The sequence below is a fragment of the Arvicola amphibius genome, chromosome 6, assembly GCF_903992535.2.
Source record: "Arvicola amphibius chromosome 6, mArvAmp1.2, whole genome shotgun sequence".
In the NCBI taxonomy this organism is placed as follows: Eukaryota; Metazoa; Chordata; class Mammalia; order Rodentia; family Cricetidae; genus Arvicola; species Arvicola amphibius.
Window position 1 is genome coordinate 150,727,112 of NC_052052.2, and position 14,688 is coordinate 150,741,799.

At 45.0% G+C, this 14,688-nt stretch overlaps 1 protein-coding gene across 1 annotated transcript; it reads right to left on the reverse strand.

Annotated features, from left to right (window-relative positions):
* Positions 1 to 2,515: 2,515 nt before the first annotated feature.
* On the reverse strand, positions 2,516 to 10,692 carry Thoc3 (THO complex 3). The gene is made up of 6 exons (XM_038333371.1): positions 10,369 to 10,692; positions 9,303 to 9,459; positions 7,893 to 8,097; positions 6,371 to 6,532; positions 6,176 to 6,276; positions 2,516 to 2,766 (listed from the first exon to the last, which is right to left on the reverse strand). Exons 1-6 carry the CDS (start codon positions 10,633 to 10,635, stop codon positions 2,603 to 2,605), a joined length of 1,056 nt encoding a protein of 351 aa, XP_038189299.1. The 5' UTR covers positions 10,636 to 10,692; the 3' UTR covers positions 2,516 to 2,602.
* Between the last annotated feature and the right edge of the window lie 3,996 nt (positions 10,693 to 14,688).

Below are 14,688 nucleotides of genomic sequence, written 5' to 3' on the forward strand. Positions count from 1 at the left end.
TGGCAAGGAAGGTTGACAGGCTGCTGGGAAGCTGAAGAAACAACACCCAGCCCAAGACTGGGAGCCGCAGGTCAGCTCAGTAACCTGAGACAGCAGTCAAGGTTTTAGGACCTGTGAAACACGAAGGGAGTCTTCAGAAACAAAGCTAAGGTTCGCATGGCCTTCCAGCAGACCTGGATCTGAACACGACCCTGTTGTGGCTTCCCAAGACTAGAAAGCTGAAAATACCCTCCTCAGAAGGCAGTAAGAACTGGTAACAGCCAAAATGCTCATCCCAGACACAGGTTAAGACCGTAACTAAAAATGTCTTTAAGACTTAAGTCAGGCACGTACCTGTAACCCCAGCACTCAGGAGACTGAGGCAGGGGGACTGCTTTGAATCAGACGCCACCCTGAGTACCAGTTTAGGCAGGGTTATACTGCCCAGCCCTGGCAAGCACTGCTCCTAAGAAGCTAGGCATAATGAAGCAGAATGAGGTTGATTTGTTGGCTACTCAGTGAGGCGCTCACAGCACGGCTTGTACTGCCTACTCGCCAAGCATGACTTCACTTACTCCCTGGAACAGAAGGACCTGGTCAAGGCTGAAACAACGGAGCGTTGCCCCTAGCAACCTGCCTGCTAGTCCGCTTCTGTAAAATCTCCGTTCTTCTTCACACTGAGAACGCAAACTGGACCCAGGCCTGAGGCTTTCAGAAGCTGGCCTGGCTTCCGTCCACTCTCACTGGTGTCAGTGCTTATTCCAGAAAGATCCCTACAACAGATGTGCTATCTGCCTGTAACAGTAGCACTTGGGAGGTTGAGAACTTGTGTCAAAAACAAAAGAATAGCACACTGACTTACCTCCATCTCCTGTTTGCTGTCAAGAAAGTTCAGTCATTTAAATTAAGTCATCCATGTAGGTCCTCACTTTTCATATATTTCCTTTTTTAAAAAATTCCTTTTTATGTATGTGCGCTGGTGTTTTGCTTGCATGTCTGTCTGAATGAGGGTGTTGGACACCCTGGAGCTGGAAATACAGTTGCAGGAATTGAACCTTGGTCCTTTGGAAGAGCAGTCTCCTAACCTGAGCCATCTCTCCGGTATTTGCATTTTTCTCAATCTGATTTTGTATTTATTTCTGTTTTACAATGTTTCTCTATGTTTGCCCTAATTTGTTATATAAAAAATCAGGTAGAATGAGGTCACACACATACACCATGTAATTAAAGTACTACAGCAGCCCAGCACTACAGTTCAGAGTTCTTGGTTAGAATGTTACACAGGATTATAAACTCTTCCTCTCAGACTTAAAAACAAAACAAAATTTAAAAACTTCAACAGCTGACTGGAATAAAAATAGTAACATCATAACTTTAAGAAGCATTATAAGAAAAATGTTTTATTAAATGCTCAATTCTTTTTTTTAAATATTTATTTATTATGTATACAATATTCTGTCTGTGTGTACACCTGAAGGCCAGAAGAGGGCACCAGATCTCAGTACAGATGGTTGTGAGCCACCATGTGGTTGCTGGGAATTGAACTCAGGACCTTTGGAAGAGCAGGCAATGCTCTTAACCTCTGAGCCATCTTTTCAGTCCCGTAAATGCTCAATTCTTTAAATTATTTTTTAAAATCCCATCCCTGTCCTGGCCTCTCTCTAAATAAGCACTGCCTAAGAGCTATACTCAGCAAACTCTGCCATCTACCTAAAATCCTGAACAGGGCTCCCAGAGAGGGCAGCTGTGCTGGTCACGTGATGGCTAACCTTGGTTAATCACTGAACCCACCCAGCAGGGCACATCTCAGAGATTTCTCTTGATCATTTGAGGTCGGAGACCTACTCTAAATCCAGGCCACACATTCTGGTGGCACCCGGCACCCTAAAAAAGGACATGGAAAAAGGAAGCTTTTGCTTTTTGCCTGCTTGCTCTCACTCTCGTTGCCAAGTTCATCTATCCTGTTGCTGAGACATTCCTTTGCTGGTATTAGAACCTACTTCTTCAGGACTCCAGTGTAGGCTGCAGACCAGCAGCTCCCTAGGGATCCCTCTGGACTCTAGCACCCGAATAGACACCATCCAGTCCTGGCCTTCCTACCAGGAGACTGCTGTTGTTGGACTACTTTGAAATCAGGCTGCAAGTCACTCTGATAAATCTCTCTCTCTCTCTCTCTCTCTCTCTCTCTCTCTCGCTCTCCCTCTCTCTCTCTCACCCACACACACACACACACACACACACACACACACACACACACACACATACACACCACACACACACACACATACACTCAGTTCTGTTCCCTTAGAGAACCCTAAAATGGATCAGGACCCATACTTGCATAGCCCTCATTAGCTAACTGGCAATACGGGGAAGGATGGAAACAGCTAACACAAAACACCAAAAACAAAAACCAGGAAAAGAGGCTAGGCAGGGTCGGGGATGTAGCTAAGTAGTTAGCACTTGCTTAGCCCTGTAAGGTCAGTTCTAGTCTCAGAACCATAGAGAGGATTAGGGATGCAGTTCAACCACAGCGTTGTAAACTACAACAATTTATAAACACTCAGAGTGCCCACAAAGTCCAGAGAACAGCAGACTGCACAAACGAAGGTCTCCACCACTCTCAGGAGTCATTCGGGAGCCCAAACAGCTTCACAGTGCCAGCTTCCCGACTGCTGTCATATTTGCCATCTTTGTCATCACAGGCAAAGGCCAGCAGAGGCCTCTTGGGGTGCCAAGCCACGGTGAAAGTCGGGGACTCACACTGCACCTCCCACAGCTTGTCCCCTACAGAAATCAACATAAAGAATGTTATTTTTTAATAACTTATTTAATTTTATGTCCACTGGAGTGAAGGTGTGAAATTCCCTGGAACTGAGCAACAGGCAGCTGTGAGCTGCCATGTGGGTGCTGGGAATGTTTGAAACCGGGTCCTCTGGAAAGGCAGCCAGTGCTCTTAACCCCGAGCCATCTCTCCAGTCCCCATAAGGAATGTGATTAAGCAGCACATTCATTAAGTACTCACAGAGAATACAAAAGCATAGAGATGTCACACACAGGTAGGTGACAGGCTCTATACTCCCTAGAAGAACAATGAACAGCTATCATTGGCACCTTATAGAGAGACTGGCCCTCACTGAATGAAATGACAGCCAGTAAGGCAGCTTTTTAAACTACTGATGAATGGGGGGAGTGGCGTATTAACAAAGGGACACTAGAGAAACAACACACACAGCCAGTGAGGCTCTTTGTCTCCAAAGACATGGACATCATATACCACAAAGCCTTATGAATAATTTTCCCCAAAAGTTGACTCTTCTAATTTGTTGAAATTATTCATGATGTCTTTCAGCTCTGCTCCATTCCCCCTCCCCAACTTAAGAGTTAAGACTTACACTGTCGGGAGCTGGAGAGTTACTCTTAGCAGCTAAAAGCATTGGCTGTTGTTTTAAAGGAACCAGGTTTGATTTCCAGCACCTACATGGCAGTTCACAGCCATCTGCTTAACTCCAATCTAAAGGAATTCAATACCCAAGAATCCAACCACTCTCCCTTTCTGGTCACTGTGAGCAAAAGGCAAACACATGTAGATATATATGCAGGAAAAGTAGCCATAATGTCAAAAAAGGTTTTTTTAAAACTTTATAAAAGACTTAAGTGGGGGCTGAAGAGATGGCTCAGAGGTTAAGAGCATTGCCTGCTCTTCCAGAGATCCTGAGTTCAATTCCCAGCAACCACATGGTGGCTCATAACCATCTGTAATGGGATCTGGTGCCCTCTTCTGGCCTTCAGGTGTACACACAGACAGAATATTGTGTACATAATAAATAAGTATTTTTTAAAAAGACTTAAGTGCAGTACACATCTAACAGGTCAACTATGGCCAATGAATTATATTGTAAACTATAAAGATGGATGCATATACACACTAATGTATAAGTACACACTTTTATGTTTATATATAGGAAGTATTTCAAGTAATTCTATGCCAGAGACAGCTATCTTTGGCATGTCTGAATAATTTCTAAGCTCTGTGGACATACTCAGTGGTTTGGAGACACTCACTACTACACGATTCTCTCTTTCTTTACCTGCTTAATTCTATATCATTTGTTATGGGTTCGGTTAAGATAAATACTTCACACAACTCAAGAAAACCAAAGCAATCATGAAAAAGCCTGAAACGTTTCTCGGGTAACCATGCAGCCTTACAAACTGAGTACTGTGCTGGCTCGTCTATGTCAACCTGACAGCCAGAGTGGATGGAGAGGAGGGAGCTCCAACGGAGAAAATGCCCGCATAAGATCTATAGGCAGACAGACAGGGCATCTTCTTAACTAGTGATTGATGGGTAAGGGCCCTGCTCAATTTGGGTGAGGCCATCCACGGGTTGGTAGTCCTGGGTTCTATAAGCAAGTAGGCTGAGAAAGTTACAAAGAACAAGCCAGTAAGCAGCACCCCTCTGTGGCCTCTGCATCAGCTCCCACCTCCAGGCTCCTGTCCTGGCTTCCTCTGATGATGAACAGTGCTGTGGGAATGAACCCCAAATCGCTCTGGTCATGGTGTTTCATCACAGCAACAGCAACCTTAACTAGGATAAATACCCCGATAATTTACTGCAGAGCTTAATCACCAGATGACATACAATGCTGACCGTGTGAGACTGAGACCACAATCCCAAGCCACCAGCTCAAACAGACTACTGCAAATTGTGTGGTGTGTCTGAAACTGAAAACTGAAATAATTCTATTAAAATAAGTTCTATTCTATACATTATCAGGAATAAAATCAAAATTCATTCCTACCTTGTTTCAAGCTATCAAAAATAGGAGTTATTTACTCCAATAAAAATACATAGACAGAAAAAGAATGAAAAGAAATGTACAAAAAATTAGCAATAGTTATCTCTAAATTGTGGATCTAAAAATGTGAAGCTGGCAAAGTAGCTCATCGGATACTAGCATTTACTAAACAAACCTGGTGACCTGGGCTCCAGCCCGGAACACTCACTATCAGTAACTGTTCTGTAGACCTATATACCCAAGGTCACATGAAAATTCTCAGGCAACTGTACCTGCCCCTTTGGGCCACAGCTGGAGAAAGTTTAAGAAGCCTGCCCTAAAGGCCCTGCATTGCTGAGTGGTTGGCTACACTCACCCAAGATTAAAAGCCTTTAACTCTTTGACACACAGGCCCACTATCCTCTTAAAGTACTTTACACTCTGTAGATGGTTCAATCAGGACTGTGCTGCCAGTTCGCGTTGTCAACAACCTGTGAAGAGAGTCTCCCTGAAGTTCAGTCTAGGGGAGGCATGCCTGTGAGGGGCTTTCTTAACTGAGTTCCCTGAGGTGGGAAGACCCACCGGAATGTGAGTTTTGGGGGCTGGCCTCTGGACTGAATGAAAGAAGGGAAGCTGAGCACAGATGGCTCTCTGCTCTTGGTCATGATGTAATATGTTCTGTCTGGCTCCCGCCATGATAGTCTGTAACCTAACTGAGCCAGACCATCCTTTCTTTAAGAAGCTGCTTTCATAAGAGCGTTTTATCACAGCTACAGGGAAGAAACCAAAACAGATTATCACAACTTGGTGATAATCATGAAAAATGCAACAGAAGGTGAACACTCCATGCTTTCTAGCATTTGGGGGTGCTAGATTTACAAATACATTAAAAGCATGTATTTACAAACTACTTCAAAGTAGAAGCAAAACTGGGGAGCACAGAAAACTGACAGGAGAAGCCAGACAGGGGGAGGGCAGTAGGGCTTGGGAGGGAATACGCACAAATGCCCAGCTCTTTGTCTCTTATTTAAAAAGCTTTTTGCCTAAACATGATTGTGTATCACTTTAATCCCAGCACTCAGGAAGCAGAAACAGATGGATCTCTGTAAGTTCAAGGCTAGCCTCATCTATATCAGGAGTTCCAGGCCAGTTAGAGCTACAAAGTTAGACCTGTCTCAGAAAAATACGCTTTTTATAATGAATAACTAATAAATGCAAAGCCCCTTCCCTTCAGACCTGGCACCTCTTCCTGTGCTTTCATCCCATCGCTGCATGAAACTGACAGTCACATCAACAAACTGCTCTCAAGACAAGTCCATGTCGGATAAGCTGGTGAAGTAGCATGGTGCAGAGCTGAAACGTGACAACAAAGGCCTGAGGCCAGATATCAGACACGAGGACTCACACACAGTTACCTGTCTCCACTTCAGCTATGTCAATGAAATGGTCCTCGGAGGCCGACGCCAGCATCTTCCCATCATGGCTAAAACTCAGGGTCCTCACCGGCCAATCCAACCTATGAGAAAACGAACAGAAACATCAGAATTGCCCCAAGGGAGGCAGGAGCAGTCAGTTTACCCGACAGGAAAGGCGGCAGACTCGCTCCTTACCTGGAGAAGCACCGCACGCACACTAACTCATCGACATCCCAGAGGCTGACCAAGGCGTCTGCACTTCCTGTGGCGAAGTATTTCCCCATGGGGTCAAACTTGATGCAGATGCAGTTAGAAGGATGGGCATTGATGGACTGCACAGGCTTTAGTTCAGGGTAGCTGACAAACAAGACACACAGCCATCAATGTGCAGAAAGGAACCGTGGCACTAAAACACCAAAAGAAAAAAAAAAAAGAAAACTTCCCTAAAAGAAGGAAAAAAAAAAAGATTTGCTCAAGCCACTAAACGAGCACAACACAGGCCTAAGTGAACCTATACCATTGAACACCAAGATGAACTGGTGAGGTTACTGGACTTCCCAGAAAACCACATCACCTCGGGGCTTTCTGAGAGCAGAAATAAAAAAGTGAGAGTGGCACCCAAGACACAGGAGAAAACATGAAGCCCGTACTGTTATACCTAGCAAAACTATCCAATACAAGAAATACAAAAAAGCACAGTAAAGTACCTACAGGTTTATAAACATATCACTCCTTCAGTATGATGACTTCTGCTCTGTTTAACTTGGGATGCACAGCAAACTCCAACCTCTCCACCACAGCATCTACGCCCCTCTGTCTTGCATTACTCACTGATAAAACTGATACAGCCCTAGACCCTACGGACATGAATTTTAGTACCATGTTTTCATTTACTTATAGAACAAATATTTACTGACATCCCACCATTAAGACAGGCATTAGGTTAGGCAAAAACAATCCAATGGAAAACAAGACAAGCACAGACTTTCCACCACAAAAATGCTAGTATAATGAGATAAATAAAATACACATTATAATATAGAACTAAGAAATGCCTCCTACAGGAAGTTAGAAAGTGCATAAGATACACTAAAACCCTCCTCTTATCTCAGAGAGAAATCAGGATAGAAGGATGGGAGTTTACAAAGCAAGTTTCAGGACAGCCAGAGCTGTTACACAGAGAAACCTGTCTCATAAAATAAGAAAAAAAGAGAGGAAAAAATGGATAGAAGTGACTTGGCTAAAGGGAAAATGATATTTGAGTTGAAATTTTAAGGGAGTCAATCAGCCACAATTCAAGGTACATTAAGTCCCTGGGCCAGCAATCTGATAATTAACTGAATCTTTATAAACTCAGTCCCCTGTCAGTCAAATAGGTAAGAACTCAATAAAATCCAGACTATCTGCTTCAAATGTGCCTAAAAGAAACTAGGAATTTTTTTTCTTTGTTTATTTTTCAAAACAGCAGGCTTTCTCTGTGTAACAGCCCTGGCTGTCCTGGAACTCACACTGTAGACCAAGCTGGCCTTGAACTCACCTGCCTCTGCCTCCCAAGTGCTGGGATTAAAGGCATGCACTACCACCACCTGGCTGGAACTAGAATTTTTAAATATTCTTCTTCAGGTCTTTTAAGATAGGCTCACACCTAACTCATCTCTGTACCTGACATAGCACCCGTGCAGAGGTATGACAGTCCCCCCCAGCCAGAACCCCTCACCTGAGAATGTTGATACAGCCATTGCCATTGGTCAGGAAGAACATGTTATTATCGTTATTCCAGGAGATCTCGTTGACCTCAAATTTAAACTGCTCTTCTGCTTTGGAACGGTGCGTCTTGGCATCAATAAAGGTCACAACGTCATCCTTGTTGCCCACAGCAATGGTCTGCCCATCGGGACTCCAGCAGATATTAATGTTCTCCCCTGGGAACCCAGACACAGTCTGTCACCAACATCACCCTTGCCCAGCCTCCTCCAGCTTATTCTGCTATCCTGGAAAGAAGATCAGAGCTATCTTCAGCGCTCACATCACCAGGTAAATGGAAGGAAGCGACCACTGGCCAGATGGGAACTGTGAGTCTCAGCATTTGTCAAAGGCACCACACCATGCCACCCCCAGGTACCATTCTTGTCATCAAGAGCCAAGTGTCATCCACTCTGAGCACATTAAGTTAAAATGTTCAACTTCATTGAATCGAAAATGCCATTTTTTTTTCACACTTTACTATCTATAGTGCATTTTAAAATCTATCAGAATTTGTTTTGGGAGCTGGGTGGTGGTGCACGCCTCTAACTCCAGTACTCAGGAGGCAGAGGCAGGCGGATGTCTGAGAGGACAGCATGGTCTATAGAGTGAGTTCCAGGACAAGCTCAAAAAGCTACACAGAAACCCTGTCTTGAAAAACAAAGAGCACCTGTTTTCCAGGAGACCCCGGTTAAATTACCAGCACCCACAGTTCACAACCAGCTGTAAGTTCACTTTCTTCGGGTATCTGTACAAATATGGCACACATACTTGAAAATGAAAAAATCTAGCCAGGCGGTGGTGGCGCACGTCTTTAATCCCAGCACTCTTGGGAGGAAGCAGCAAGTAGATCTCTGTGAGTTCAACGTCAGCCTGGTCTACAACAGCTAGTTCCAAGACAGGCTCCAAAGCTACAGAGAAACCCTATCTCAAAAAAACGAATAACAATAATAATAATAATGCTTCTGAAAAAAAATTTTTAAATGACCTCTTGGAGTCAATTATGATAGCTCAAGATTTACAGGATACTATATGACATGAACACAGTGTTTAAATGTAATGGACAATTTTTCAATCACTTCTTCAAAACCAAGATGACCTGAGTTTTAGCCATTCTAACCTGCCAGAACCTCCCGAATTCTTCATGCCTTCGCACATGCTATCCTTTTTGTACTGTTTCGATTGCTTGCCCTCTCACACTGACCAGGAATTACTACAGATGATCAAAAGTGCTCAAATTCTATTCTTCCTTGTCTCTTCCAGGCAGACATATGTATCCATCCTGATAACCCATGATGTAGAGCGCCAGCTACAAAGAACACAGTAAATGGTTGCTGACAATTACCCTAGCTTTTCCACCTAAAGCTCCTCGTTCCAAAGTTACCTTTGGTGTTCACGGTGGCAATGCATTTTGTGGTCCTCACATCCCAGATGCGAATGGTTTTATCTCCAGATGCCGTGACAAAGAGGTCAGGGTTGCTTGGATGCCAGCAAAGCTGATCCACACTATCTCCATGTCCCCGGTAGTTGTTTTCTTTGACCTGAAAAGAACCCAGATGCCACTTCACACAGATGTACGTGCCTCCACACACAACCTACCTTAATCCAGTCCTTTCTGATACTTCCGCCCCTGTGAACTGCTCTGAGCTTTAACACTCGCCCTTACTCTTGCCCTTCTTTCCCTCCATATTTTCTTTTCTACCACCACCATCATCCCAATCCACCTTTCCATTCCCAAAGGCCGTGCTATCATTTTCTTTTAAAATAATGTATTTATTTTTGTCTTATGTGCATTGGTGTTTTGCCTGCATATATGTCTGTGTGATGATGTCGGACCCGATGGAACTGGAGTTAAAGACAGTTGTGAGTTGCCATGTGGATGAAATGGAACCCAGGTCTTCTGGAAGAGGCAGCTAGTTCTCTTAACCGCTGAGTCATCTCTCCAACCCCGTTCTATCAAGTTGGCTGGACGGTGGTGGCGCACGCCTTTAATCCCAGCACTTGAGAGGCAGAAGCAGGCAGATCGCTGTGAGTTCGAGGCCAGCCTGGTCTACAAGAGCTAGTTCCAGGACAGGCTCCAAAGCTATAAAGAACAAAAAAACAAAAAACAAAAAACTCCTCGACACCCTAGAGACTGTACCACTCCATCAGTTCCCAGCTACTCCCCGTCAAGTATTCCTTCCCAGGGCTCTTGGAGACCCTCACCACTCCCAGCCAATTGATTCAACTTCCCCTGGCTCGCAATCCCTTTGCCACACCTCTTTACTGCGCCACTAGGTTCACACTAAACTCTCCTCCAGGCGGCCTCGCCCCACTCGTTCCCCACCCCCAACTCTTAACAGCGCCGTCACATCTTCCTCATCACCACCACCGACAGGTCACGCTCCTCTCCATTCCTCTGCCCCCTCCTGCATCCTCTTCCCGGCCAGAGTTAAGCCCTACAAGCTCACCAGTCGGTCCTTCTCCAGCAAGAACACGCTAGCAGTCTTGTCGAAGGACCCCGAGGCCAAGCGACGACCGTCGCAGCTCCAGGCCACCGAATGCACCTTGGCACTGTGCGCCGGGAACTCGCGCGTCTTGCTGTGGCCTCGGAACAGTTCCTGCATCCCAAGCACATAACGAGACGGGCCACTGCTCATAGAGCACCAGGCCACCATCGAACCGGGACCGGTTTGGGGGGGTGGCGGGGGCCCGAGAATCGACGTGGGTACAGCCATGCCGCCCTCACCAGACTGTGTACCGGCAGCTAGATAACTGGGCCTGGCGCCGCGGCCGCGCGCATGCGCACGAAAGAGCGCCGCGTCGCTCGGCGCAGGCGCGTCTTACCTGGGGGAGGGCAGGACTACAGGTCCCAGCATGCAACGGGTATCCACTTTCCCTTTTGGCACAGCAATGATTGATCCCTAAATTTGCTTCATTTTGGAAGAGTTCAACTTTTTTAATAGTCTTCTTACCTGTTTTTCTAGTCTTGTTTATTCGAAGAAGAGAACCAAGATAAAGCCTCCAGTTTACCTACCAGTAAAACTTTTTTCCTTTTTGTTTTTCCAAGACAGAATTTCTCTCTTTAGCCCTGGCTGTCCTGAAACTCACTCTGAAGTCCAGGCTGGCCTCAAACAGAGATCAGCTTGCCTCTGCCTCCCCAGTGCTAGGATTAAAGGTGTGCAACCACCATCACCAGGCTAAAAATATCCTTTTTCTTGTGTTGTTTTTCTCACTACAAAACACTCATCCCTCCCCTAAAGCAGGAGGCCATAGCTAGTACTCGCTCCAGGAGAAAGGTTAGCTGTTTGTAAATGTAAGGAGTTGATAAGATGCATGGATTTGTTGATCTGGGCTGGGCAAGGTTGCTTGGATGATTTGGGGTTTGGTTTGTTTGGGGGTTTTGTTTTGTCTTTTGGTCTTGGGTTTTAGAATATATTGCTCATGCATGATAGTCATTTTTTTAAAAAGGGTGAAAAGTAAAATGACCGCTTGTGTATGCCACACGCACATCTCAGATCCTTATGTCTCTCATAAAACAAAAAATTTCTCAAAAAAAAATCCAGCTGAAAAGAATCAGTAGTAAGCTCCCGGGATGAGAAGAGAAGAGCTGTGAGCTCAGGATAGGGGCCATGGGAGGAATATGCTCAACACATAGCATATATGTGTGTGAAAACGCCCGTATGCAGCCAACCGTGGTGTTGCAGGCTTGTTTCCCCAGACTGGGGAAACAGGGGCAGGCAGAGCCCCAGGACTCACTGGCCAGCTATCTAGCTTCTTTGGCAAACTCCACGTTAGTGAGAAACCCTGTCTCCAAACAAAACTATCAACATGCCTGAGGACTGACCTCCATGGCCTTCACATACACACAGATGTGCATACACACACCCACAAAGGCACAAACATGTACCCATATGTACATATATATGCAATCTTTTTTAATTTTTTTTTATTTTTTATTTTTTGGCTTTTTATGACAGGGTTTATCTGTGTAGCTTGGGAGCCTGTCCTGAAATTCACTCTGTAGACCAGGCTGGTATTGAACTCAGAGATCCACCTGCCTCTTCCAAGTGCTGGAATTAAAGGTGTGCTCCATCACATAAAAGAAAATAAAAAGAAAATAGAGGAGGTGGAGAGATGGTTCTGTGGTTGAGAGCACTTGCTGTTCTAGCAGAGGATGGGTATTCTCTCTCCAGCATCCATAAAGTGGCCCAGAACTCTTGGTAACTCCCAATTCCAAGAGAGCTCCCTCTCTGGCCTCCACTGGCACCAGGCTCGCATTCAAAAAACACTTATTCACACAGGATTAAATTTTTTTAATAGTGGGAGAAAAAAACGAGCGGCCTTGCAGAGGCAAGGTGAGCGGAGCGTCTTAGCAAGGTTTATAGCAGGATACAGCATTCCTTACATAATTCTCTCTTTCATAAATATATACAGACTTTCAATTGTTTGGGGATTGCTTTTTGTCTTACTTTTTTTTTCCTTGAGAAAGGGACTTGCAGTTAGCTCAGGTTAGCTTGAGACTCACTAGACAGCCAGAACTGACCTTGAACTTCTGTTCGCCCTCCCCGCCTTTCTCCCCCACTGCTGGGATCCCCAGCATGTATTACCACTCCACGCCAGAAGGACATTTCCTGTGGGGATATACAGATGTCTCTTCTTCAAGGGTGCAGTTTTAAATTATAGAGCTATGTAATCCTTTATTCTCTTGTTTCCTTAATAAATTTATTCTCACAACAATGTGGCAGTGAATATCTTTATACAAACTTGTGAGTGTCACACTTTATTTGGGCAATTTTGCCAAAACAGTTGATGAGGAGTTTCTAAGAATGTGTCCAGCATGTGAGGAAATATGGGTCCTGAATAATAAATGAAGCCACGTGTGCATGGAGCGCCTGCTTCCACATTCTCTTTCCGGTCTCATTGCAATCAGACGTGTTTGGAAACTGCGGAGATTTTATATAAAATAAAGTGCCAATGAAGTCACTGAGTCTTTGGGTTGAAAAGTATCTGCTACTTGATTTGTCCCTCCTTACCCTTCTTTTTCAAATATTTATATGATTACATATTTTTATATTTTTGCATACACTAAGGACTTATATACCTACTTGTGTTGGAGGCAAAGTGGCCCACCCCAAGTCACAGGACTAACATATGACAAAGCAAAGTATTCTTTTTATTTGGTTGGTTAGTTGTTTGGTTGTTTGGTTGGTTGGTTTTTCAAGAAAGGGTTTCTCTGTGTAGCCCTGGCTGTCCTGGAACTCACTCTGTGGACCAGCAGGCTGGTTTCCAACTCACAGAGATCTGCCTGTCTCTGCCTCCTCCCAAATGCTGGGATTAAAGGTGTACACCACCACCACCTGCCTGGGTTTTTTCTTCCTTGACTGTTGGGAAAATAACAGACAGTCTGCTTAAACAACAGGGGGTACTGTGAGACGAGTTATCAGGAATATAATTATAGATGTATTGTTCACAAGTTAAAAACATCAGGCAAAGAAATACGACTGCTCAGTGTCCCATAGATGACAGCCTCAGTGTGGGAACAGTTTGTGCCTTGGGGAAGCCATGGGGGGTGTGATTTGTATTTCAGCACGGAGTATGGAGGTCTCTTGCATCTACTGCTTCATCTTTAGAAGCCGTTCGCCAGCTGTAAAAATCTTTATAACTGACAGGGCTTAGCTTAAGGACACCTGTTGAAGGGTTAACCTGTTAGGTTAGCAATATCCTGGACAGGTTTACACACAGGAACAAGACAAGCACCCAACACACTTTCAGCATTTAACTTCTCCTTTAGACAGAAGTCGGCAGTGTTTAGAATACGAGCTAATCTTACCCAGGTGTTAGAATGAAAACATTATCATAGGGAATTTACTTCTATTTATTTCTGCCCTAGACTTGGGTAGTTGTCTTAGGGTTTCTAGTGTGCAATGAAACACCATGACCATTTAAAGCAAACTGAGGGGGGAGGGTCTATTTGACTTACACTTCATATCATAGTTTTCATCAAAGGAAGTCAAGACAGGAGCTCAAGTGGCAGAGGCCATGGAAGGATGTTGCTTACTGGCTTGCTCCCCATGGCTTGTTCAGCCTGCTTTCTTGTAGAACCAAGATCACTAGCCCAGGGATGGAAACAACCACAATGGACCAGGCCCTCCCCCATCAATCACTGATTAAGAAAATAAAATGCCCTACAGGGTTTGCCTATAACCTGATTTGTTTATTTTTGTCGAGAGGTTTTCTCTATGAATCCCTGGCTGTTCCTGAAACTAGCTCTATAGACCCAGCTAGCCTTGAACTCACAGAGATCCGTCAGCCTCTGCTTTCTGAGTGCTGGGATTAAAGGTGTGCACCACCTCTGCTACTAAAGTCTTATCTTATGGGCGCATTTTCTTTTTTTTTTTTTTCTCATGGTTTATTTTTTTTATATTTAAAAATTTCCATCTCCTTCCCTCCTCCTCCCCCCTCCCTCCCCTCCTCCTCCCCCTTCCCTCCCCTCCTTCTCCCCCTTCCCTCCCCTCCCCTCCACCCATACCTCCCCTCCCTCCCTCTCAAGGCCAAGGAGCCATCAGGGTTCCCCACTCTATGCTAAGACCAAGGTGCTCCCAACTCCCCCCAGGACCAGGAAGGTGATCGACCAAGCTGAGAAGGCTCCCACAGAGCCCGTCCATGAAGAACAATCAGAGCCCAGCGCCATTGTCCTTTGCTTCTCAGTCAGCCTCCGCTGTTGGCCACAGTCAGAGAGCCGGGTTTGGTCGCATGATCCATCAGTCCCATTCCAACTGGAGTTGGTG

What these genes read in the sequence shown, in the direction of transcription:
- Thoc3 (XM_038333371.1), bottom strand. Translation starts at nt 10,635, where the DNA reads ATGGCTGTACCCACGTCGATTCTCGGGCCCCCGCCACCCCCCCAAACC. An exon ending in TGCCACCGTGAACACCAAAG is followed by an intron (nt 8,098 to 9,302) that starts GTAACTTTGGAA and finishes CTGGGTTCCCAG; the next exon opens with GGGAGAACATTAATATCTGC. An exon ending in TGCGTGCGGTGCTTCTCCAG is followed by an intron (nt 6,277 to 6,370) that starts GTAAGGAGCGAG and finishes GTTTTCTCATAG; the next exon opens with GTTGGATTGGCCGGTGAGGA.